Genomic DNA, 27725 nt, shown 5'->3' on the forward strand with positions numbered 1-27725 from the left:
AGTGTACAAACAATATCAATTTGTGGTTTTCTAATGTATTTTTGGTCCTCAATACTATTAAGTATATTATATAATTTTCTATGTAACTATTGTCAAACTGTACCGAATAATTCAATTACATTTTCAAATTATTTGATATTGGGTTTTCCCTGAAGACTGTGCTCCATATAAAGTCCCACCTGTCTATGTCCATTCTCCGTTCTCCTTCCCCCTTCCCCCTCCCCCCCCATTTTTGTAATCTTGTCAGTAGATAGGGATGGGGGTACCACGCCACGTTTTGGCATGGCCTCATTTAAAATCCCACTTTGTTACTATGGTTATTATCTGCCACTAGCACATGTATCGGAACAATGGTCTAATTTTATCTATTTTTGTAATGGAACCTCTACATAGCCTACTACAATTTCTCCTATTTATACTCCCACCCTGTTGGTATGGTTCAGAGGTATTGTTGCCCATAGAATGTTTAAACATGTCCTGTCTTGCAGACCACAATGGCCACTGTTATATGCTGTTTTTTGTTTGGATGATGTGGGGCCATGACTTATGTTTCTCCGGGTTTTCTGTCAGCCCTGGGAACTGCGATGTGCACCGCTGGTGACCCCTCCTCCCCCCTCTCGTTGGGATGGGCGGGTGCCATTCGCTGAACATCGACGTCACGTCTACGCTTCCACGTGTGTTGCGCTCTGTTTTGGACCGCCGCCGCGTTGGCGGAACTTTTTTCATCTGTGTGCACTCCAGGGTTTGTTTTTGGCGCCAATCACTGGATGTCTATGACGCCCAATGGCGGCGCCTCCCTACTCGCATGCATGCATGTGACGTTGGGGGTGTGTATTTGGGTCGTGCCCCCTTTTTAAGCCCATCATTGGTGGGTTCCTCTCTTGGCTCCCAGTCCCTCACTACCATCGTATCCCCAAGGACCAACATCTATGCTTCTGTATAAGGTACTTATATTCTACCTGGCCCTTATATACAACTAACTCTGGGGTTGTTTTACTATAGTCTACTGTAGATCCCAATTCCCCATATTCCTTATGTTAAGATACTATACTCCATTTTTATGGAGTCTTATATAATTGCCAATATTGTTATCTCTACAGAAGCCTTCAATAGATGCTTCCATGCTACTCCTTGTTTCACTACCAAGGCTACTGGGAATTGCCTCTATACTATGAGTATTCATGCCTTCCCTGAGGGGCCATTTGGTGGGTTGCGTTCCTGGTACACACCCCCTCAGTTCCTGTGGGAGACTTTACCGGTGAACCTCTGGGCTCAATGGACCATGATATACCTCCCTACACAGCATGCCTGTCTGTATGTTCTACTATGGGATTGGTTCGTTCTATAATATGTGCAATTGTATTCTCTGCCACATGCCAAGCAACCATGAATCTAACCCCTATATAACTTTATATCTTTCTAGATATGCATCACGTGCCTGCTCCTGATGAGTGGTACTATCAAGCCACGAAACACGTCGAGCTAGCTTTAAGCCGTGGTTGCACTTTTATGATTTTTACAATTTTATTACTATACATGATGCAGCTCTGTGGATTTCAGTTTGGGACGCCACTACTTAGGGTCCCTTTCGGGTCATACCGATGCAGGTTGGGGAGGTTGGAGACTTATCTACTCCTGTTGTAGCTGTTCCTATTCAAATGTTCCAATCATTTATGCATGTGCAGAGCGTTCTTTTAATTTTATGGGAAGTGTACAAACAATACCAATTTGTGGTTTTCTAATGTATTTTTGGTCCTCAATACTATTAAGTATATTATATTTATATAATTTTCTATGTAACTATTGTCAAACTGTACCGAATAAATCAATACAATTTTCAAATAATTTGATATTGGGTTTTCCCTGAAGACTGTGTGCTCCATATAAAGTCCCACCTGTCTATGTCCATTCTCTGTTTGGCATGGCCTCATTTAAAATCCCACTTTGTTACTATGTTTTTTCTCGAAGTACAGTTCAAGTTTAAGGCCAGTATGCATTTAATAGAACATCTAATTAACAAACTGAAAAAACATTGAGATAGGTGAACAAGGAGGAAGAAGATCTGTTATATATAACCAGAGTTCAATAAGTGAGTAAGCCATTTGTCCTATGAAGCACTTAGGTTAAACATCAAACATAAACCTGTTGCTTAGAGTTAACTTTATAGAATGTTCTGTGGAGATAATAATTCCCAGATGTCCTAGAGGTGTTGAAGTGTGAGAATAGGGGATGAGGTGGTTTCTTGGTGTCTATGGAAGATTGAAATTATCTTATTATTCAAGTTTCATAAGGGGAGATAGGTTTAGCAAAATAAAGGTCGGTAACCATTGAAGCCGTGTACCCACGATCGGTTTGTCCGATGAAAACAGACCGATGGACTGTTTTCATCGGACAAACCAATCATGTGTGGGCCCCATCGGTCTTTTCTCCATCGATGTTAAAAAATAGAACATGTTTTACATTTTTCCTATGGATAGAAAAATCTGATCGTATGTGTGGAACTCCATCGGAGAAAAATCCACGCATGCTCAGAAGCATTGAACTTCATTTTTTTTCGTCTCGTCGTAGTGTTGTACGTCACCGCATTTTGGCACGGTCTGATTTTTGACTGATGGTGTGTAGGCAAGACTGATGAAAGTCAGCTTCATCGGATATTCGACGAAAAAATCCATCGGATTAGATTCCATCAAATATCCGATCGTGTGTACAAGGCTTTAGGCTTTACTTGCTGTTGATGATTATTATGTGTGAATCCAATATGTTGTTTTGTGTCATCTGTATTAAACTATATGAGTATCTTTATCTTTTCCACTCTTGGAAAATCCAATTTGAAAGGCTTCTTTCCAGGGAGTATTAATAAGGGGGGCTAATGAGGTATTTTTACCTGTTTGCTTAGGGCATAATTAGCGGAGGGTGTATAATGTGTTTTCCATGTAGGTTCCAGGTCTATGTGTTTGTGTGTACTGTCAGATATACAGGAGATGTGTAGGTGTTGGTTGAAGGAGTATAATCAGATAGAGACTCGGGTAAATCCCCTACATTGTTTTGGTGTCTAGGTAGTGGCTAAAGGTACCTATATATTCTATACATAACTCTGGGTGAGAATTTGAAACTCAGAGTATTCTCTAGTCTAGGGTTTAGGTATTCAATCTCTTTCTGATTACCGTATGTGTTTAACAAAAGAGAGAATACCTCCACTAATGAGACAGTAATTGTCAGATAAAGGGCATTGAAGGATAAACCTGCTAGGTGGTGGCAAGTGAGAAGTCTGTGTAATTGCTAGATTCAGACTTCTTTACTTGGCCCAGTGGATGGTTTGTGAGGACACACATCCCATCAGAGTATGCAATCTGGCAAATTAATCCTGAGTTTAGGAGATAGTTGGTGTCTCATAGGGATGGATGGAGAATAGTGGCTTTGAGCAAGTTAGCCTAAGTGTATGTTATATATCCACCGTAGTGGATAAGGTGCGATGTGTTAACTTGGAGCATCAAGTAAATGTTTCTTGGGGCAGTATCATGTCTGGTCAGGGAGCTAGTCTCCCACGAGTAAACATCCGAGACCAGCCCATTCAGGCGAGTAGTTTGGTAATCCCACTATTACATTAATCAATAGAATATGCAAATAAGGAAGGATAGATAGAGAGATAATGCAATTAGCTTAGAATAAGAGGAGAGAGATAAAGTGAAAAAGAAAAAAGAAAGGGAAGGGAAGAGGAGAGGGGTGTAGAATTCATAGGCGTATGTCATCTGACAGAGACCTTAATCGTCCTGTGTGAGGAAGGTACCTTAATCGCCTAAGTGGCAATTGATATGGCTATAAAGATCATATCCACCAGGCTTAGTAGATAGTTCAGTTGATAGTTTGAGTCAGATAGTGAAATGGAAGTATAGTTGCAGCGGTAGAAGTGGTCAGGAGATGTTCATTCTAATCAGAGGGATAGATTCTGACAATAGGACTGAAAGCAGGAGATGTGCTTCTTACTATAGGGGGATAATGATTCTGGGTGAACAAACAGGTTTTAGGCAGCGGTATCCAGCATATAATGAGCATATGAAGGATGTGAAGAATAAAGGGGTAACAGGTTTAACAACGTGAGCAGAACTCAACTGGATCATGCGGTCAGCATTAAGTTTGGTTAACGATCACGGTGAGCTCTGCAGAGCTTTCATGGGGCTTGTTCCCAGATAGGCGTCAGGAGTGGGTTGGTGAGAATGTGTTTCTGAAGGCAATCGTCTTCTTCTATAGTGGACTTCATGGGTTTCCATAGGTTCACTTCTAGGTTGAGTGGGTATTGCAACTGGTGGGCAGAATTCAGCATACCAGTCTGGTATTTCTGTTAATGAAATATCTAGTGTGTCACAGAAGTGATGGAGATCTTCTGGCACCCTGAGGAGAGCAGTGCGGCCCTGAGATGTTGCAGACAAGCAGAAGGGAAATTTCCACCTGTAAGGGATCCCTTTCATGTGGAGATCTTCCAGTATGGGTCGGAGTTCTCTGCAGAGCTGGAGAGTGATATTTGAGACATCCTGAAACAGGCACAGCTCTCTGCCATTATGAGATATCTGGGTTTTGTTCCACGCTTTTGGTAAGATTTATTCTTTGAGTTGATATCTATTAAATGGCAGATTACATCCCTGGGTGAGTCCGATTCCCTGCCTCGTGGTCAAAGGGTGCGATGTATTCTCTCCATCCCTATAGGGGATGTAGGGGGTTCTCTCTAAGAGGTTGCTGAAGAGGCCTACTACCGTTGCTTGAAGTTGGTCTGTCTCAACTGTTTTTGAGAGGCCTCTCAGTCTCAGATTGTGACATCTGCCACGGTTGTCAAGGTCTTCCATATGTCTGTTAAGGTCACGGAGTTGCAGGGAGTGTGTGTCAATGACTTGTTGGGCCCTGCGGATTGTGTTGGTTTGTGTAGCCATCACTCTTTCAACCTCCTAGACCTGTCCTGCAATTGACTGAATGTCAATGCAGAGGTCCATGTTTGCCGCCATTATTGCCGCCTTCAGAATTTATTTAATGTCAATCGCTACTGAGAGGAGATTGTGTAGACTGGGAGACGGGTGCGCTGTCAGGAGGATTTCCCTGTCATTGTGAGGAGAGTGTGAGCGGGACATTGCCGCTGGTGCCTGGCTTGTAGGCGGCTGCCTGTTTTGTGTGGGTGCCATATTGGCCGCCTACATCGGAACATTATAGGGATGGTATGTGTCGTTCCGCCACTTAAATCTTCGGGAGAATAAGACCGTGAGGTGGAGGAAGTGCGAGAGGAAGACCCCATGGCTTTTTGGGCGGTTGTCGGTGTGATTTACCTCTGTGGGAGTCGGTAAAATGTCTCTCAGCGGGAGAATTTTGGTACAAATTTTCCTAGGACTTCTCCGAAGAATTTTCGGTTGAAATTCTATCTATGTATAGCCAGCTTTACTGTACTTAGGCAGGCCATGCATTAGCCAATTTCCTTTCTTCAACCACATGTTGGAGTTCTATCTTCAGCATTAAGCAGGCCATAGATGATCCAATTTCCTTTCCTATAGCCACTGGCAGTAATCAAATGTAAACAAATCCAACAAGCTGGTTGTACCCAAGTCGATTGATGGATCCACTTGGGTGCAATAAGCCTGCCCATACATGGATCAAAATGAGTCCGGTCTCTGCTGAACCGGCCAAATGTTCGATCCATGTGTGGCCAGCTTCAGGCTCACCACCATAGCCTACATTTAATGAATGGAATGTAAAATACAGGCCACAGTGTGGAGTAACTTTGTGTTGTCAAGAGTAGAGCAGATAGCTGCCTTAAAGTGGCCATACACATATCAATTTGTGTGCGAGTGATCACAAACAAATAATATACAGGTATTTGCGATTAAAATATTGAAAAATACAACACACAGTATTGGTCTACCTTACAATTACCTGTGTGTGTGTTAGGAGAAATTATCCTAATTGAGAATGAATAGTGAACATTTTTAGTAGATAATTTACATACATACATACAGTGGGTATGGACAAGAATTACCCCCTTTAAAATAATAAAATGTTGTTGCTTTGCAACCTGAAATCAAGACAGACAGATTTTTTTTTATCCAGCTGTGTTTACTGATTCAACTTATAACATCAAAGTGAAAGATATAACACCAACATGTCACTGAGTTGGAAACATGATCACCCTCTTATGTCAGTATTTTATTGAACCACCTTTTTCTTTAATTACAGCCTTTAGTCTGTTGTCTGTTGTCATAAAAAAATTAAAAATAAATGAAAAACAGAACCACTGAGTTATAAAAAGAATCACCTCCATTGTGTCAGTATTTTGTTGAACCACAACTTTTAGTCTTTTGGGATATGTCTCTTCTAATTTTGCACATCTAGACTTTACAATATTTTCACTCTTCTTTGCAAAACTGATCAAGTTCAGTTAAATTTGATGATGACTGTTTGTGGACTGCAGTCTTCAAATCATTCCACAGATTTTCAATGTGGTTTAAGTCTGGGCTCTGACTAAGTCATGCAAGGACATTCACCCTTTTCTCCTTCAACCACTGTGTGGTCATTTTTGCTGTGTGCTTTGGGGTCATTGTCTTCCCAACTTTTTAGCAGAGGGCAGCAGATTTTCCTCAACAATATGAGGAATGTGAGGAAACATCCATTCCTCTTCTATCCTGACAATTGTTCCAGTCCCTGCTGCAGAGAAACACCCCCATAACAGGGTATTACCACCTCCATGCTTGACTGTAGGAATGGTGTTATTTGGATGGTGAGCTGTATTGTATTTCTAATAATACAAGTGAAGGCGCAGAGAACTAGGGCAGCCATAGTGTAATGTGGTATGAACACTAGTTCAGTACAATAATCAGGGCCAAAGGGTAAAAACAATGAGGTACCGCTGTACGTGAGAGAGGCTGGCTGCAGTGAAGACACTTCAAATCGAGGCTTGGAGCGCAATTGGAAACAGTGGATGACGCAAATGGATGATGTAACTGGAAAGGTGGCGCGTTTCTTGAGCGTACGCGCTGCGAATGACACGCCAGCCGTGCTCCTTTTTCAAGCTCTGTATTGTATTGTTTTATCACACATATAGTTTGGTGTTGAGGACAAATAATTCAATTTAAGTCTCATCTGACCATGACACCTTTTTCCATGTGGCCTCAGAATCTTCAAGGTGCTTTTAACCACTTCAGCCCCGGAAGATTTTACCCCCTTCCTGACGAGAGCACTTTTTACAATTTGGCACTGTGTCACTTTAACTGACAATTGCGCAGTCGTGCGATGCTGTACCCAAACTAAATTTGCATCCCTTTTTCCCACAAATAGAGCTTTCTTTTGATGTTATTTGATCACCTCTGGGGTTTTTATTTTTTGCGCTATAAACAAAAAAAAGAGCGCCAATTTGAAAAAAATGATTTTTTTACTTTTTGCTATAATACATATCCCCCAAATTTTTTTGAAAAACAAATTTCTTCCTCAGTTTAGGCCAATATGTATTCTACATATTTTTGGTAAACAAAAACACAATAAGCTTATATTGATTGGTTTGCACAAAAGTCATAGCATCTACAAACTATTGGAAAGATTTGTGGCATTTTTATGGCATTTTTTTTTGTATTCGTTATTTTACTAGTAAGGTCGCCGATCTGCGGTATTGCGACATTGCAGCAGACAGATCGGACACTTTTGACACATTTTTGGGACCATTGACATTTACAGAGGGATCAGTGCTATAAAAATGCACTGATTACTGTATAAATGTCACTGGCAGGGAAGGGGTTAACACTAGGGGGCAATCAAGGGGTTAATTGTGTGTTCCCTCACTGTGTTCTAACTGTGTGGGGATGGGACTAACTAGGAGAGATGACAGATCGCTGTTCCTACTTTGTAGAAACAGATGATCTGTCTCCTCTCCTCTGACAGCACAAGGATTTGTGTACCCTCTGGTGGCTCTCCTGGGCAAAGCCATATATGTACGGGATTTCGCCCAGGAGAGCCATTCTGCCAGTTTGAGCTGGTCAGGAACCGGTTAAGGTGATCAGATGAGACTAAAATGTTATTATTTGGCCTCAACACCGAACGATATGTCTGGCGGAAATACAATACAGCTCACCATCAAAATAATACCTTTCCTACAGTAAAGCATGAAAGTGGTTATGAGGATGTTGTTCTCAAGTTCGACTCGAGCATTGTCTGTTCGTCGAACTGCGAACAATTTGGGGTGTTCGCGGCAAGTTCGAAAAGCCGCAGAACACCTTGTAAAAGTCTATGGGAGAAATCTAAAGTGCTAATTTTAAAGGCTTATATGCAAGTTATTGTCATAAACAGTGTTTGGGGACTTGGGTCCTGCCCCAGGGGACATGTATCAATGCAAAAAAAGTTTTAAAAAAATGGCTGTTTTTTCAGGAGCAGTGATTTTAATAATGCTTAAAGTGAAACAATAAAAGTGACATATTCCTTTAAATTTCGTACCTAGGGGGGGGTGTAAAGTATGCATGTAAAGCAGCGCTTGAGCAGCGCTTGTTTCCCGTGCTTAGAACTGTCCCTGCACAAAGTGTAATTTCTGAAGGATAAAAAGTCATATAAAATCACTGCTCCCGAATAAACTGCAGTTTTTAAAAAAATGTTTTGCATTGATACATGTCCCCTGGGGCAGGACCCAGGTCCCCAAACACTTTTTAGGACAATAACTTGCATATTAGCCTTTAAAATTAGCACTTTAGATTTCAAACGTTCGAGTCCCATAGACTTTAACGGGGTTCTAAAGTTCACACAAACTTTTGGTCTGTTCGCAGGTTCTGGTGCAAACCGAACGGGGGGGGGGATATTCGGCTCATCCCTAGTCAGGATAGAAGAAAAATGAATGGGGTTAATTACTCAGTGGTTCTGTTTTTAATTTTCTCTGACATGTTAGTGTTATATCTTTCTCTTGCATGTCATAAGTTTCAGGGCCTCTCAGGTAGGCTGTTCAGGTCCCCGTGATTTCTAACAGCAGCCCAGTTCATAGGCATCTCTTTTTATCAACCATGTTAAAAAATTATGTAATTATTATTTAAACCAGAATGTGATATTTGTGGTGTCCAAACACCTCTGGGACATCATTTTTCGATCCATCCGGAGCCGCCAGTTTGCACCTCAGTCTGTTCAGGAGCTCAGTGATACTCTGGTCCAGATCTGGGAGGAAAAAAAACAGGACACCATCCGTCGTCTCATTATGAGCATGCCCTGATGTTGTCAGGCATGCATACAAGCACTTGGGGACCATACAAACTACTGAGGACCATTTTGAGTTGTTGCAATAAAATTTCAGCAAACTGGACTAGCTTGCTGCATAATTTTTTCACTTTGATTTTCAGGGTGTCTTTGAATTCAGCCCTCTGTAGGTGGATAATTATAATTTCCATCAAATGATGTACCATCCTTTCATTTCTAACACATTACCCAGTTCATATCAGTATAGATATCCAGCATGAGATTTTTGCCCGTTGAGATCTGATATGTTTTCAAAAGTGTTTCTTTAATTCTTTTGAGCAGTATATATATATATATATATATATATATATATATATATATATATATATATATACACACATATATATACAGTGGATATAAACATGTCAGGTTTTTGTTATGTAAAAAAATTAGACAATTACAAATCATTTGAGAACTTTTTCCACCTTTAATGTGACCTGTAAACCAGGGGTCGTCAACCCCTGTTCCCCCGGCCCACTACCGGGCCGTGGCCCTTCTGCAGACGGGCTACGGGTGCGTGCGGCCATCAAGAGACATGCTGGGCTGAAGGTGTTGTGCCGAGAATAGTTTCCCCATCTGTTCCCAAAGCAGAGGGCTGGAGAGGGGGGGGGCAGTATTAGGATCATTAGCATTTGTGGGTACAGTAGGAGGAGCGGCAATGCAGAGGGCTGGAGAGGCAGAGTTCCAATCAGAGCCGAGAGCCAGGGGGAACAGACTCTGACGGGGAAACCATTCTCGGCACAAGACTGGCATGAGAGCACTGGGTGGATGGAAGAAGCGAGCAGAGATATTATTTCTTTCCACCCCCTGCATCAACGCTCTTTTGCCCTCAAAGCCAGTGCTCTGTCTCAGTGTCAAAGGGAGCAGAGAGATGACATCATCTCACACTGCCCGCCTTGCATCGCCGCTCTCCTGCGGCTCCACGTTGTGATAACTTCCTTGTTCAGATTGCCTGACCCCCGGACAGCTAATCAGGAAAGGCAGAAAGGTGGAGCTAGAGATTGACAGCCTCTGCCAGGTGAGACCGGCTGCAGCATGAGGAGGGAGACACCCTGCTACATCCAGAGGGGCGATCCCACAGAGATGTGACATCATCAGTGACAGGTGAGCTGTGTGTGAATGTACAGGTGAGGTGTGCTGGGACTTGTAGTTCACCCCCTCAGCTGTCTGCCTGATATACCACAAGGGGCGCTTCACTCACTCCGCATCTGGTGACAGGCAACGTGGCAGGAGGCATGGCAAGTGACATTCCACATCTGGTGACAGGAAACGTGGCAGGTAGCAATCTACATCTTGTGGCAGGCAGTGTGGCAGGTGATGTGGCAAATGACATTACGAATCTGGTGACAGGCAGCGTGGCAAGTGATTATCCACATCTGGTGACAGGCAGCGTGGCAAGTGACTATCCACTAAACATGTGCAATTTTTTTAGTTACGAATACGTTTTCCGTCAATTTTGGTTATTTTAGTTTGATTCGTTAACATACGAATGAACGAACGGTTTAGCGCAATTAATAACGAATAACGATATTTTTAAAATAACAAATATGGAAAACAACGAAGATACGAAAGAAGAAAGAAACGAAAACATAGAAACAACGAAAATACCGAACCCAAAAAAAAAAAAATTACAAAAAACAAAATGAACGAAAATGCAAACTTACTAATATTCGAAGACCGAAAAGAAAACAACCGAAATGCCGAACAAAGAATAACAAACGAAAATCAAAACTAACGAAAAATAAATTACGAATCTTCGGAAAACGGAAATGAAAACAACGAAAATACGAAATAATGTAAATTAGCTTTCGTTAGTACTGAAATATTTCTGGACATTGACCAATAGCCACTGAGCGCTGTCCCTTTCCTCTGAAGAGGTTTGTTCCTTCCCCCAATGAGCTTCTTTCTCATTACCTCCTGGCTCCTTGTGTCTTTTTCTGTGTTAGACTGCAGTGCATCTAATTTCTAGATTTGTATTTGTAATATCTGACATATTTTAGTTTTCTTCTATGTCAGACTTCATTCTAGACAGGGTATGTGTGCTAACTAAGACAGTCAAGTCAATCACAGTAAAGTACGAATTACAAAATTACGACGAGTAGTGTGTCGAATACACGTAAAATGTATTCTAACAGAATTACGAATGCAATAAAATCTACAAAAGTACGTTTTTACAATCAAAGGAAATTAGACACGAAAATAAGAATGATCGTAAAGCAACGAAGATATATTTCTTACGAAAATACAAACGCGGCATGATGGAAAATATAAACCAACGTAAAAACGAAGGAACAAATAAAATCATTTTAAAAATACGAACGCGGCAGAATACAAAATATAACAAAAATACTAATCTCGATTCAACGAAAAATAAACGAACAGAAAAAAACGTCTTACGAAATAACGACTCGTTACGAATCACGAAAAACGAACAGAAACGAAACAGAAATAAACGAAAAATTTTGCTGTGCACATGTCTACTATCCACATCTGGTAGCAGGCAAGTGACACGCTCATGGCTCCCACTGATTCTACATTATGGTGAGTTGAACTATTTCACTTATTACTACAATGTAATAATAGAAATAATGTGCTTCAATCACCCTGACACCATATTAAGCATGGTGCCGTGATGATTGATGCGCTAACACCAGCCACTGCCCGCTAAAAATCGTGCTTGGCACAATTTTCTTCCACGCAGCCGGTCCCCGGTGCCAAAAAGGTTGGGGACCACTGCTATAAACGGTACAACTCAGTTAAACAACAAACTGAAATCTTTTAGGTGGAGGGAAGTAAAACTAAAAAACTAAAATAATATGGTTGCATAAGTGTGCACACCCTTAAACTAATACTTTGTTGAAGGACCTTTTTGATTTTATTATAGCACTCAGTCTTTTTTGGAATGAGTCTATAAGCATGGCACATCTTGACTTGGCAATATTTGGCCACTCTTCTTTGCAAAAACACTCCAAATCTGTCAGATTGTGAGAGCATCTTCTGTGCACAGCCCTCTTCAAATCATCCCACAAATTTGCTATGGAAATCAGAAGCCAATATTGACTGGTATTTGGAACTGTTCATAATTCCCTCTACCTTGACTAAGGCCCCTGTTCCAGCTGAAGAAAAACAGCCCCAAAGCATGATGCTGCCACCACCATGCTTCACTGTGGGTATGGTGTCCTTTTGGTGATGTGCAGTGTTGTTTTTGCACCAAACATATCTTTTGGAATTATGGCTAAAAAGTTCAACCTTCGTTTCATCAGACCATAACATATTTTCCCACATGCTTTTGGGAGACTTCAGATGTGTTTTTGCATAATTTTTCGAGTTTAGATGTTTTTCTTCGTAAGAAAAGGCTTTTTCCTTGCCACTCTACCCCATAGCCCAGACATATGAAGAATAGATGAGATTCTTGTCACATGTACCACAGAGCCAGTACTTGCCAGAAATTACTGCAGCCCCTATAGTGTTGCTGCAGGCCTCCTGGCAGCCTCCCTGACCAGTTTTCTTCTCGTCTTTTCATCAATTATGGAGGAATGTCCAGTTCTTGATAATTTCACCGTTGTGCCATATTTTCTCCACTTGATGATGGCTGTCTTCACTGTGTTTCATGGTACATCTAATGCCTTGAAAATTATTTTTTACCCTTCTCCTTACTGATACATTTTAACAATGAGATCCCTCTGATGCTTTGGAAAGGTCTCTGCAGACCATGGCTTTCGCTGTAGGATGCGACTAAGAAAATGTCAGGAAAGACCTACTAGAACAGTTTAACATTATTTGGGGTTCACCAGAGACACTTTAACCACTTAAGCCCCGGACCATATTGCTGCCTAAAGACCCAAGGGGCCTGATTTACCAAGCCTTTACTCCATGACTCATGGAGTAAAAGCAGGAGTAGCAGCCGTTTGGCCATTTACTAAAGAAATACGCTGCTAGTGCAGTGTATTTCCCTAGTTACTAATGTGCTCCGTGCGCCCAGGAGAGGGTGCATTGTGCACCAGTACAGACCTGGCGCACGGCACATTAAACTGTAAATTGCGGGGGTTTGGGCGGGAGTTTATTAGGGGGGGAGGTGGGGGGATGCAGGGGAAGTGAAGTGACATGTGTTTTAAAGTGTTTGGCGGGCCGAATTGAAAGGGAAAGTGTTTTTTGAAAACAGATCCCCGTACGCTTGCACAGTGCACCTGAACCTCGGGAGGTTCATTTGCATACTGGGCATGCGCAGAGAGAAAAGTCAGGGATTCCCGTGCGCCTTGTCAGTACGCCGTGAAAATCTTGGTAAATACCAAGCGGCGTACCCGTGATTGCGCTGTGTGACGCGACGCACGGGAATCTCCGAGCTGTTTTCAGCCCTGAAGGGGAACTCGGCGCCAAATTTCAAACTTGAAATCGGCGCGGGGGTCCCCCCCAGATCCAAACCAAGCCCTCATCCCAAGCATGCAGTCTGGCCCGGACAGGAATGGGGGAGGGGACGAGCGAGCGCCCCCCCCCTCCTGAGCCGTACCAGACCGCATGCCCTCAACATGGGGGAGTGTGTGCTGTGGGGGAGGGGGGCACTGCCCCCCCACCCCACAACACTCTTGCCCCCATGTCGATAGGGACAAGAGCCTCTTCCCGACAACCCTTGCCATTGGTTGTCGGGGTATGCGGGCGGGGCTAATCGGAATCTGCGAGCTCCCTTTAATAAGGGGGCCCCCAGATGCCGGCCCCCCACCCTATGTGAATGAGTATGGGGTACATCGTACCTCTACCCATTCACATGGGGGAAATGTAAAGTAAAATAAAACACCACACAGAATAAAATATTTTATTGATCTGCTCCGGAGCCCCCCCTTTCTTCTTTAGCTCTCTTACAAGGGGGGGTTTCTTCTCTCCCGATCTTCCGCCGGGACCCTGGGCTTCGGTGATTTCTGCCGGGGGAGGGCGCCATCCCTTGGTCCTCTCCGGAGCCTTCCGCCGGATGCCCCCACCCCATTTAAGCTCTTTTTCATTAGGGAGGGGCATCCGGACTTCGGGGTCTTCTGCCGGGGGATGGCGCCTATCCCCCGGTCTTTCCGGTGCCTTCCGCCAGGGTTCCGGTCTTCCTGGTCTTCTGCCGGGGGTGCGCCAACTCCCCGGTCTTTTCTCTTCTGTCTTCTCTGCTCCCTCTTCTGCCTGGCTCCCCCGCGGAGCCAGGGCTTTCTTCCGTCTTCTTTCTTCTCTCTTCCTTCTTCTGCCTGTCTCCTCCGGGAGCCCAGGGCTTGTCTCCGCTGTCTTCTTGCTTCTCTTCCATTGGATGTTGACACGACGAGGTCCGGCGCTGGAATGCCGTCTGAGCAGTGGGCATGGACTTATATAGGGCAATGCCACCATGTGACCTCAACCCATGTGACATCACATTCCCATCATGCCCAGGGAATGTGATGTCACATGGGTTGAGGTCACATGGTGGCATTACCCTATATAAGTCCATGCCCGCCGCTGACACGGCATGTCAGCGCGGAACCTCGTCGTGTCAACATCGAATGGAAGAGAAGGAAGAAGACAGCGGAGACAAGCCCTGGGCTCCCGGAGGAGACAGGCAGAAGAAGGAAGAGAGAAGAAAGAAGATGGAAGAAAGCCCTGGCTCCGCGGGGGAGCCAGGCAGAAGAGGGAGCAGAGAAGACAGAAGAGAAAAGACCGGGGAGTTGGCGCACCCCCGGCAGAAGACCAGGAAGACCGGAACCCTGGCGGAAGGCACCGGAAAGACCGGGGGATAGGCGCCATCCCCCGGCAGAAGACCCCGAAGTCCGGATGCCCCTCCCTAATGAAAAAGAGCTTAAATGGGGTGGGGGCATCCGGCGGAAGGCTCCGGAGAGGACCGAGGGATGGCGCCCTCCCCCGGCAGAAATCACCGAAGCCCAGGGTCCTGGCGGAAGATCGGGAGAGAAGAAACCCCCCCTTCTAAGAGAGCTAAAGAAGAAAGGGGGGGGCTCCGGAGCAGATTAATAAAATATTTTATTCTGTGTGGTGTTTTTTTTACTTTACATTTCCCCCATGTGAATGGGTAGAGGTACGATGTACCCCATACTCATTCACATAGGGTGGGGGGCCGGAATCTGGGGACCCCTTTATTAAAGGGGTCTCTCAGATTCTGATAAGCTCTCCGCCCGCATACCCCGACAACCAACGGCCAGGGTTGTCGGGAAGAGGCTCTTGTCCCTATCGACATGGGGGCAAGAGTGCTTTGGGGTGGGGGGGCAGTGCCCCCCTCCCCCACAGCACACACTCCCCCATGTTGAGGGCATGTGGTCTGGTATGTCTCAGGAGGGAGGGGGGCGCTCGCTCGTCCCCACCCCCATTCCTGTCTGACCAGACTGCGTGCCTGGGATAAGTGCTTGGTTTGGATCTTGGGGGTGACCCCCACGCTATTTTTTTTTGCGCGGGTTTAACCCCTTATGTTCCAGACCAAGCCTAAGAGCCTGGTATGCACCTGGAGGGAACCCACCTTATTTTTTTTTGGGGGGGTCTGGAGTTCCCCTTCATGAACAGCGATCTGTCATTTACACATGTCAGTCCCCCCCCCCCTACAGTTAGAACACACCCAGGGAACATATTTAACCCCTCCCTCGCACCTAGTGTTAACCCCTTCCCTGCCAGTGGCATTTTTTGAGTAAGCAATGCATTTTTTACAGCACTGATCGCTAGAAAAATGCCAATGGTTCCAAAAAAGTGTTCGATGTGTCCGCCATAATGTCGCAGTACCGATAAAAATCGCTGATCGCCCCAATAACTAGTTAAAACAACAAAAAAAAAAAATTTGTAGACGCTATAACTTTTGCAAAAACCAAACACTAAACGCTATTTGCGATTTTTTGGAACCAAAAAGATGTAGAATACGTATCGGCCTAAACTGAGGGGTTTTTTAGTTTTTTGAATATATATTTTTGGGGATATTTATTATAGCAAAAAGTAAAACTAATTTTTACATATGTGGGCGGGACTTACGCAAGTCCCGCCCACATATATAAACATCGTTCAAACCACACATGTGAGGTATTGACGCGTGCGTTAGAGCGAGAGCAATACTTTTACCACTAGACCTTCTTTGTAACTATAAACTGGTAACCTGGAAAAAAAAGAAAAAGGTTGCCTATGGGGATATTCACGGAATTCATTTTGGCCCCATTGCAGGAGTGTTTCCAATAGTAAAGCGTGACATGTAAGGTATCTATTTACTCAGTGTAACATCATCTTTCACATTATCCCCAAAAATTGGGCTCACTTTTGTGTTTTGTTAATTTTTAACCACTTGAGCCCGGACCATATTTCTGGTCAATGACCGGGCAAGTTTTTGTGATTCGGCACGGCGTCGCTTTAACTGACAATTGCGCAGTCGTGCGACGTGGCTCCCAAACAAAATTGGCAACCTTTTTTTTCACACAAATAGATTATTAAATGTGCGTGTTTACTTCTGTCTTTAACACCTCCCCTTCAGGCTGGAAAGCATCAGATCAGGGGAAACCAAAAAAAAAAAGCTCTCATTCCATTGCAGCTTGGTTCCTACATGTGTGATGAACTGAGCATGCTCAAACACTTAGAAAAAAAATATCCTTTCTTTTTAAAAGGTGAAAAACACTCATTGGATGCTCATAGAGCGTGGTTTGGATTAATTGCAGGTGTGCCCAATTACAAGCTCACCCAAACTAGAGACTGCAATTTGTTCATGTGATTTCAATTGCTTCATTACTAGCACTGTTATAAAAAGCTTGGATCGATCAGTCCTCAGCTGCCCTCAGAAGGGGCAGGCTGGCAGAAATGCTGTTGCTAAACACAAATGTGGTTTGTTGCATGGGTTTTGTTTTATTTTGCCAATGGTTTTGGTTTATTTTTAAATGATGTTCACTTTGATGTATTTGTCTATGTGGCCTTATTTTATGAAAAATGTGTAAAGCTATGGTTATTTAGAATTTTGAAATGTATTTTTGTTTGTTTGTCTTTTTTTGCTTTCCTTGTTTTGTTGACCAATAAAAATTACTTTAAAATTGTTAAGTTTTTGTCTTTTGTTACTTTTTCATGCTACATATGTTGACAGCTGCAGCTGAACTAGGTTTGGGCCTAACAAAGTATGTGTGATTTTTGTCTAAGCTTCTTTCCTGGTGTGTAATCATGAAATGTTTGCCATGTTTATTCTCCATGACTTTAAAGACAAAAACTGGTAAGTATTTTATTTATTCTGCAGTGGTCCTCAGCCCTCAAGTACCCCCGACAGGACATGTTTTGGGGATTTCTCTTATCAAGAATTGCTGTCCAGACTGTATTTTAAAGCACATGTGCAAGATGAAGGAAAACCTGCAAACATGGCCTGTGGGGGGGTTTGCTATTGGTGGACAGGCTTGACGTGCTGATTTACAGCACTGTGCTTAAATCTAGCGCAAGGCAATCCTATTCAAATTGTGGGTGTTTGAGGGAAGCCAAGTGAGTGTTAGAACCCCTGCTTTGTGTTTTTTTATTTTTGTGTTGAGCTTTGTGTCCCTTTTCTTAAAATTGGCTTCACTTCCTGTCACACAGCTGAACAGGAAGTGAGGTTAAAACCCTACCAGTGTCATTTCTTGGGGACACAGGTCAATCTAACTAGTGTCCCCATTAAGCAAATTGCACTCCAGCACTGCTGTGTACACCCCAAATCATGGGTCTTCAAACTACGGCCCTCCAGTTGTTCAGGAACTACAATTCCCATCATGCCTAGTCATGTCTGTGAATGTCAGTGCATTACAAGGCCTCATGGGATGTGTAGTTCTAAAACAGCTGGAAGGCCGTAGTTTGAGGATCCCTGCCCCAAATGATTATTTAGTTTGGGGTTTAGTAAAGGCAAAGCCACTCTGCAGTACAAGCATAGTTGCTGAAAATCAGAGAGGAAGCACTGATGGTTTTAACATCCAATCCTGTAGAAGCAAAGTTGTTTTGTTTTCTTTCTTCCTTGCTTTGCACTTGTAGTGCAAAGTGGATTTGCCTTTAGTCAATGGACCCCAAAGTCCAAGATCCCTAATAATTTGGGGTGTACACAGCAAAATGCTAGAGTGCAATTTACATAATGGGAAACTATTTAGCTTGATCTCTGTGTCCCCAAGAAAAGATATTAGTAAGGTTTTACCCTCACTTCCTGTTTGGCTATGTGACAGGAAGTGAATGAATTAGAAAGGGTGAAGACACCTCACAAATGTTGTCACTATCAGGGGTGCAGACATCCCCAAAAAATGAGCAGATAATACTTATTTGCAAATTAATAATTTTTTAGTTAACATTGGGTGGGGTGCTCTAACGCACACATTCCTACATATTAGCAACGCTCTATCCTGGCCTATTGGCATGGTTATATTTTTTGGGGCTCTCAATAAAACTCTATGAAATTTGTGCTTAAACTAGAACCAGGGGCGGACTGACAACTCATGTGGCCCCTGGGCAATAGAAGATTATGGGGCCCCTCTGGCTTACAGATGACCACCACGCCAGGAGGTAGTGCAGAGGCGGGCAGCTAAAATCTTGGGATATTCACATTAAAAGCATGTCATTTTCGGACATATCAGGGACAGATCTAAAAAAAACACAGATTTTTACATACTGTCCCTGGTTTTACTGAGCCTGGCAACCCGGATGGGGCCCCCTAGTGGCATGGGGCCCTTGGGCAGTGCCCGAGTGACTCAATGGTCAGTCCGCCCCTGACAAGAACTATAATCAACAAGTTTTATTTTCTTTAATTTTGGATAGAGTGAGGGAGGGTTATAGGCCCTGTCAGTTTATTTTGTATTATCTGTGTCCAATTGGGGAGATTTGCCTTCACTTCCTGCCCCATAGCCAAACAGGAAGTGAGAGAAAAACTATGCAAATTAACCACTTCCCGCCCAGCCTATGGCCGATTTACGTCCGGGAAGTGGTTACACAATCCTGACAGGACGTCCTGCAGGATTTCATGCCGCACGCGCCTGTGGGGGCACGCAGTGCGGCGATCGGTGATGCGGGGTGTCAGTCTGATCTCAGTAAAGAGTCTCTCACGGAGACGGAGACTCTTTACCACGTGATCAGCCGTGTCCAATCACGGCTGATCACGATGTAAACAGGAAGAGCCATCGATGGCTCTTCCTCACTCGCGTCTGACAGACGCGAGTATAGGAGAGCCGATCGGCGGCTCTCCTGACAGGGGGCGTTCGCGCTGATTGTTTATCAGCGCAGCCCCCCCTCGGATCACCACACTGGACCACCAGGGATGCCCACCCTGGACCACCAGGGTGTGCAAAAACAAAAAAAATATAGAACAAAAAAACAAAAAGCAATAAAAAATAAGAAAAAAGATGCCAATCAGTGCCCACAAATGGGCACTGACTGGGAAAATCAGTGCCACCCCACAGTGTCCATCAGTGCCACCCCACAGTGCCCATCCATGCACAGTGCCCACCTATCAGTGCCCACCTGTGCCACCCATAAGTATCCATCAGTGCCACCCATAAGTGCCGCCCATCTGTGCCGCCCATGAGTGCCCATCAGTGCCGCCTATGAGTGCCCATCAGTGCCGCATAGCAGCGCCGCCAATCAATGCCACCTCATCTGTGCCGTCAGTACTACCTCATCGATGTCCATCAGTGCCATCTCATCGGTGCCCATCAGTGCCGCCATATCAGTGCCCGTAATTGAAAGAGAAAAACTTATTTACAAAAAAATTAACCTAAAAAAATAAAAACTTTTTTTTGTTTCAAAATTTGCAGTCTTTTTTTAGTTGTTGCGCAAAAAAAAAAAACGCAGAGGTGATCAAATAACAACAAAAGAAAGCTCTATTTGTGGGGAAAAAAGGACGCCAATTTTGTTTGGGTACAGTGTTGTATGACCGCGCAATTGCCATTCAAAGTGCGACAGTGTTGAAAGTTGAAAATTGGCTTGGCGGGAAGGTGCGTAAGTGCCTGGTATGGAAGTGGTTAAGGGAATCCAGTGCCCCCCCAGAACTAGTGTGTGGGTCCCCTGAAAATTACTGGGCGGGGTTATACAAAAACAGGGTGTGACCTTGACAGGAAGGGGTGGGTCATTTTTCTATTAGGAGGTGCAGATATGTAGTCAGGCCTAGGGCAGAACCAAACCTAAATATACTACTGCATATTAGGGCTTATTTAGACCGGATCCGATTTACAGCGTGTTTTTATATTGTGGAAGGAAACCCACGCAGGCACAGGGAGAGCATGCAAACTCCATGCAGATGCTGTCACGGGCAGGATTCGAACCAACGACTCTTTTGCTGCTAGGTCAAAGTGCTATACACTACACCACTGTGGTGAACGAACATGATTGCAGCTGAAAGCATGAGAACTTTTATTTTTTTTTTCAATACCATGCTTTCCAGCCTTATTGACCCCGCCTCTCTCCATAAAGAGGACCTGTCACACACTAGTCCTATTACAAGGGATGTTTACATTCCTTGTAATAGGAAGAAAACTGATCATTTTTTTTTTATTTTTTTATTTCAGTGTAAAACATTATAAAACTAAATAAAAATAAATAAGAAAACCCCAAAAAATTTTTTTAAAGCGCCCCGTCCCGACGAGCTCGCGCACAGAAGCAAACGCATACGCGAGTAGCGCCCGCATATGAAAACGGTATTCAAACCACACAAGTGAGGTATCGCCGCGATCGTTAGAGTGAGAGCAATAATTCTAGCCCTAGACCTACTCTGCAACTCAAAAAATGCAACCTGTAGAATTTTTAAAAACGTCGCCTATCGAGATTTTTAAAGGGTAAAAGTTTGATGCCATGCCACGAGCGGGCGCAATTTTTAAGCGTGACATGTTGGGTATCATTTTACTCGGCGTAACATTATCTTTCACAATATATAAAAAAATTGGGCAAAATGTATTGTTGTCTTATTTTTTAATTCAAAAAAGTGATTTTTATCCAAAAAAAGTGCGCTTGTAAGACCGCTGCGCAAATACGGTGTGACAAAAAGTATTGCAATGACTGCCATTTTATTCCCTAGGATGTCTGCTAAAAAAAAATATATAATGTTTGGGGGTTCTGATTAATTTTCTAGCCAAAAAATTGTGATTTTCACATGAAGGAGAGAAGTGCCAGAATTAACCCGGTGGGCAAGTGGTTAAAGTACTCATGGCTATAAAGAATAGAGTCATTGCTCATTAAAAAAAAAAAAAAAAAAAGGGGGTCCCTCCAAATTAAATTACCAGGCCCTTCAGGTCTGGAATGGATATTAAGGGGAACCCCGCCGTAAAAAAAAAACCCAAAAAATGGCGTGGGGTCCCCCCAAATATCCATACCAGACCCTTCAGGTCTGGTGTGGATTTTAAGGGGAACTCCACCCCAAATTGAAAAAAAAATGGCGTGGAGTCCCCCTAAAAATCCACACCAGACCCTTATCCGAGCACGTTGACCTGGCCGGCCGCAGAAAAGAGGGGGGGACAGAGTGCGGCCCCCCCCCCCTCTCCTGAACCGCACCAGGCCACATGCCCTCAACATGGGGAGGATGTCCCCATGTTGATGGGGACAAGGGTCTCATCCCCACAACCCTTGCCCGGTGGTTGTGGGGGTATGCGGGCGGGGGGCTTATCAGAATCTGGAAGACCCCTTTAACAAAGGGGACCCCCAGATCCTGCCCCCCCCCTATGTGAAATGGTAATGGGGTACATTGTACCTCTACCATTTCACCCCAAAAAAAATGTCAAAGTGTTAAAAATGACAGTAGCCGGTTTTTGACAAATCTTTTAATAAAATCTTCTTTTCTTCTTTCCTTCGGGTTTCTTCCGCTGCTTCTTTCTTCTCGTCCACATCTTGCCCGACGTGTTCTTCTATCTTCTCCGTCCGTCCTTCAGCCTTCTGGTCCCGCATCTTGCCCGTTGTCTTGTCCTGTCTTCTTCTCCGTCCGCCTCCTCGTCCGCATCTTGGGTCTTCTGCGGTGTTCTTCTCGTCCCCGGACCCAGCGTTTGAATTTGATTTGGCCGCCGTTTTCCCGCTCCTGGGACCCGCCCCCCTCTGACGCCACAAGTAAACTCCTTAGAAGGTCATGTGCGTCAGAGGGGGGCGGGGTCACATGAGTGTGACACGGCGGGAACTTCTTCTCCGGGCGGCGCGATTGAAATTGAATTCCCCCGCTGTGTGACGCTCTGCGACCCCGCCCCCCTCTGACGCACATGACCTTCTAAGGAGTTTACTTGTGGCGTCAGAGGGGGGCGGGGTCACATGAGTGTGACACGGCGGGAACTTCTTCTCCGGGCGGCGCGATTGAAATTGAATTCCCCCGCTGTGTGACGCTCTGCGACCCCGCCCCCCCTCTGACGCACATGACCTTCTAAGGAGTTTACTTGTGGCGTCAGAGGGGGGCGGGTCCCAGGAGCGGGAAAACGGCGGCCAAATCAAATTCAAACGCTGGGTCCGGGGACGAGAAGAACACCGCAGAAGACCCAAGATGCGGACGAGGAGGCGGACGGAGAAGAAGACAGGACAAGACAACGGGCAAGATGCGGGACCAGAAGGCTGAAGGACGGACGGAGAAGATAGAAGAACACGTCGGGCAAGATGTGGACGAGAAGAAAGAAGCAGCGGAAGAAACCCGAAGGAAAGAAGAAAAGAAGATTTTATTAAAAGATTTGTCAAAAACCGGCTACTGTCATTTTTAACACTTTGACATTTTTTTGGGGGTGAAATGGTAGAGGTACAATGTACCCCATTACCATTTCACACAGGGGGGGGGTCAGGATCTGGGGGTCCCCTTTGTTAAAGGGGTCTTCCAGATTCTGATAAACCTCCCGCCCGCATACCCCCACAACCACCGGGCAAGGGTTGTGGGGATGAGACCCTTGTCCCCATCAACATGGGGACATCCTCCCCATGTTGAGGGCATGTGGCCTGGTGCGGTTCAGGAGAGAGGGGGGGCCGCACTCTGTCCCCCCCTCTTTTCTGCGGCCGGCCAGGTCAACGTGCTCGGATAAGGGTCTGGTGTGGATTTTTAGGGGGACTCCACGCCATTTTTTTTTATTCAATTTGGGGTGGAGTTCCCCTTAAAATCCACACCAGACCTGAAGGGTCTGGAATGTATATCTGCCGGGAACCGCACGTCTTTTTTTTTTTTGGTTTTTACGGCGGGGTTCCCCTTAATATCCATTCCAGACCTGAAGGGCCTGGTAATTTAATTTGGGGGAACCCCTACACATTTTTTTGTTTGTTTTATGAATGAATCCCTTTAGAATTGTCAGAGCCGACAATTCATTATAGCCGCGTGTGAATTTTTAAATGACTTTTTTCCTTCTGAATGTCATTTTGTGCAGGGGGAGTTCTAAGTGCGGGAAAAATGCGCTATTTCACATGCTGACATTACACCCCCCCTAGGTACGAAATGTAAAGGAATATTTCACTTTTATTGTTTCACTTTAAGAATTATTAATTTCACTGCTCCCGAAAAAACGGCCGTTTTAAAAAATAAAAAAAGCATTGATACATGTTCCCTGGGGCAGGACTGAGGTCCCCAAACACTTTTTAGGACAAAACTTGCAGATTAGCCTTTAAAATGAACACTTTTGATTTCTCCCATAGACTTCTATAGGGAGTTCGGCGCGGCTTTACATATTAGTTTCAATGCGCCGGCTGCTACGCTGGTTCATGCGCCCAATTAAGCCTCCACCCGGAGTACTAATTAACGCATGAACCAGCGCAGCGCACATAGCATAGTAAATCAGGCACAAGGTGTTTTTACAGTTTGGGACTGCGTCGCTTTAACAGACAATTGCGCGGTCGTGCGACGTGGCTCCCAAACAAAATTGGCGTCCTTTTTTCCCCACAAATAGAGCTTTCTTTTGGTGGTATTTGATCACCTCGGCGGTTTTTATTTTTTGCGCTATAAACAAAAATAGAGCGATAATTTTGAAAAAAATGCAATATTTTTTACTTTTTGCTATAATAAATATCCCCCAAAAACATATATAAAATTTTTTTTTTTCCTCAGTTTAGGGCGATACTTATTCTTCTACCTATTTTTGGTAAAAAAAATCGCAATAGGCGTTTATCGATTGGTTTGTGCAAAATTTATAGCGTTTACAAAATAGGGGATAGTTTTATTGCATTTTTATAAATTTTTTTTTTTTTACTACTAATGGCGGCGATCAGCGATTTTTTTCGTGACTGCGACATTATGGCGGACACTTCGGACAATTTTGACACATTTTTGGGATTTTTGTCATTTTCACAGCAAAAAATGCATTTAAATTGCATTCTTTATTGTGAAAATGACAGTTGCAGTTTGGGAGTTAACCACAGGTGGCGCTGTAGGATTTGGTGTACACTGTGTGTGTGTTTACAACTGTAGGGGGGTGTGGCTGTAGGAATGACGTCATCGATCGAGTCTCCCTACATAAGGGATCACTCGATCGATGCAGCGCCATAGTGAAGCACGGGGAAGCCGTGTTTACACACGGCTCTCCCCGTTCTTCAGCTCCGGGGAGCGATCGCGACGGAGCGGCTATAAACAAATAGCCGCGCCGTCGTCCCGGATCGCTCCCCGAGGGGACCCGACCGCCGCAAGTCGCGGGGGGGGTCCCGATCGGACCCCCCACCCACGTCTAGGCAGGGACGTACAGGTACGCCCATGTGCCTGTACGTGCCATTCTGCCGACGTATATGTACATGCGGCGGTCGGGAAGTGGTTAAATGATGGTAGGTGTGTACTGACTCCTATTTAACATGAGTTTGAATGTGATTGCTTAATTCTGATCACAGCTACAGCTGTTATAAGGGTGTGCACACTTATGCAACCACATTATTTTATTTTTTTATTTTTACTCAGTTTGTTTTTTAATTGAGCTGTACAGTTTATAGGTCACATTAAAGTTTGAAAAAGTTCTGAAATGATTTTGATAGACTCATATCCAAAAAATCCTTCAATAAAGTATTAGTTGAGGGTGCGCACACTTATGCAACCATATTATTTGATTTATTTTTTTCGTTTTACTTCCCTCCACCTACATCTGGTGACCGCAATATTGTCCCTAAATGGGGCTCGGCGGCGGCGAATATCGCCGCTGCCGAGCCCCGTTGTGGGAGCCAGCACCGAGCTATGTCGCTCCTCCCGCTCGCCTCCCCCAATAGACATTGGCATCTTGTGGGGGTGGCGAGCGCGAGAAGCACAGCCTGCATCGCCGATCTCCAGAGGGGATCGTGCTGGAAGTACAATATTGGCGGCAAGTACTGTAAAAGATTTCAATTTGTTGTTTAACTGAGTTGTACAGTTTATAGGTCACATTAAAGATGGAAAAAATTCTGAAATTATTTATCTTTGTCTCATTTTTTTACATCACAAAAACCTGACATTTTGGGCCAGATTCTTAAAAGGCTTGCGCCGTCATAAGTCATAAGTCATAAGTCCTAATCTGGCCCGGCGTATCTATGCGACTGATTCTTAGAATCAGTTACGCATAGATATCCATTAGACCTGACAGGTGTAAGGCTCTTACTCTGTCAGATCTTAGATGCAATTTTTTTCCCGCCGCTAGGTGTCGCCGACGTCGTTTTCCCCGTCGTCTATGCAAATAAGCTATTTACGCGAGATTCCCGAACGTACGCGCGGTCGACGCAGTGAATTTACGACGTTTCCGTAGCATTTGCGACGCGTAAAGTTGCCCCTGCTATATGAGGGGCAACCGATGTTAAGTGTGGCCGTCGTTCCCGCGTCGAAATTTAAAAAAGTACGTAGTTTGAGTAAGTCGTCCGTGAATGGCGCTGGACGCCATTTACGTTAACGTCGAAACCAATGACGTCATTGCGACGTAATTTAGCGCAATGCACGTCGGGAAATTTTAGGGACGGCGCGGGAACGCGCCTAATTTAAATGATCCATGCCCCCTACCTGGATCATTTGAATTAGGCGGGCTTGCGCCGGAGAATTTACGCTACGCCGCCGCAACTTTACAGGCAAGTGCTTTGTGAATCAAGCACTTGCCCGTAAAACCTGCGGCCGCGTAACGTAAACGAGATACGTTACGCCGGAGAATCTGGCCCTTTATATCCACTGTATACACACAATAGCCTAATATTATGGAGCCACTGATTTCAAAGTTTAAAACAAACTTTCTAGAATGTAAAATGTTATTGAAAGTAAAATATACAGTATATAAACATGTACACAGTATAACATACCAGGGAAAAGTAAAAAAAAAAAAAAATCTGTAAATCCAAACGAATATAGATAAATGGACTACCATACAGTTTGGGTAGAGCGGTATGACATATATAGTGCAATTAATTTCAATTAGATAAATATAGTTTGCTTTTCAACAGGTCTCATGCACAAGTCACAACAATAGTAGCTGGAAAAGATATTTCTGTAGGTCACACACTGCCAAGGACACCGAGGCAGTAACAGCGTAGTGACAGATCTATGGGACAGGTTGTATGTATTTAAGGCAAGCGTACATTCTGCTTTTGTCTTTAGAAAAGCATTTTCAAAATTGTATAAACACACTTAAAGACATAACATGAATACATTTGGTTTATGATGTTATTTAACAGAACAAGCTATCGCAGCCAGACACAATTAATGGTGTATATTCATTGCACAACTCAATAAATGCGTCCATCTGTCATCAAAATAGAAGAATGAAATTCATACCTATCATAGTTTATCTTCTCGCCCAGCACTTGCAGGCTCAGAATTCCCAGAAAACCAACGTTCCACAGCAGAAGATACATCTTCTTGAAGCTGCACGGAGACATAAGTTAGCAAACAGACTGAAAACTGCTGGATGCTGGCTGGCTGGTGATTGCTGGCTCTGTGTAATTATTGAAGAAGACTGTCATTTACAACTCAAATATTAACCCACACCTGCCTGACTGAGAAAATGTTTGGGATTCTCCCCTAAAGCTTTGTTAAGGGCCGAATCAGTTTAATCCGCACTCTGCAGTGGCACCAGACATTCTGGCACTCCCAGTAGGGTATGTCATTGTCCTTGTTTAATTTAACTAGCATTGTCTAGTTCCTTATAGGAATGATCATTTGCTGTAATGGGAGATGAGTTCTGTGCTCCAGCATGCACTTGTTCTTCTACTGTTTATAGAAGGGGGTTTCAAACTGGCGGCCCTCCATCTGTTGCGAAACTACAAGTCCCGTTAAGCATTGCAAGGGTGACAGTTACAAGCATTACTCCCACAGGCAGAGGCATGATGGGACTTGTAGTTCCGCAACAGCTGTAGGGCCGCCAGTTTGAGACAACTGGTTTATAGAGAAAAGAGTCCCAGAAAGAGCTAAACAAAGGAAACAGCTATAGCGTGTTTATAAAAATCTTGATACTGGCTTATGTTAGTCCTAACTTTACCCCAATGTTGGATACTGATGAAATGAAAACAGTCATTAACGGGACATATGAGGAACAACTCTACACATACAGTCATTGAACACAGGGGAAAACTGTCTATCCAGAATCTGTTTTATATCCAGCACTTCAGTAGATCTCAACTTTTCCATGTTAGGGTCTAATTTCTAACTTTCCCAAAGA

General features: G+C 44.1%; 1 protein-coding gene across 3 annotated transcripts in view; it reads right to left on the reverse strand.

The window, feature by feature from the left end:
- The window catches only part of CPO (carboxypeptidase O), a 275623-nt gene that overhangs the window by 66579 nt on the left and 181319 nt on the right, over nucleotides 1–27725 (reverse strand). For all 3 annotated transcript variants that reach the window (XM_040357316.1, XM_040357317.1, XM_040357315.1), the window contains one exon: nucleotides 26843–26932. In XM_040357316.1, the coding sequence (XP_040213250.1) occupies nucleotides 26843–26922 (80 nt within the window). In that variant the 5' untranslated portion in view covers nucleotides 26923–26932. The remainder of the gene's footprint in view (nucleotides 1–26842; nucleotides 26933–27725) is intronic.

This window comes from Rana temporaria, chromosome 6 (genome assembly GCF_905171775.1).
Source record: "Rana temporaria chromosome 6, aRanTem1.1, whole genome shotgun sequence".
NCBI classification, from domain to species: Eukaryota; Metazoa; Chordata; class Amphibia; order Anura; family Ranidae; genus Rana; species Rana temporaria.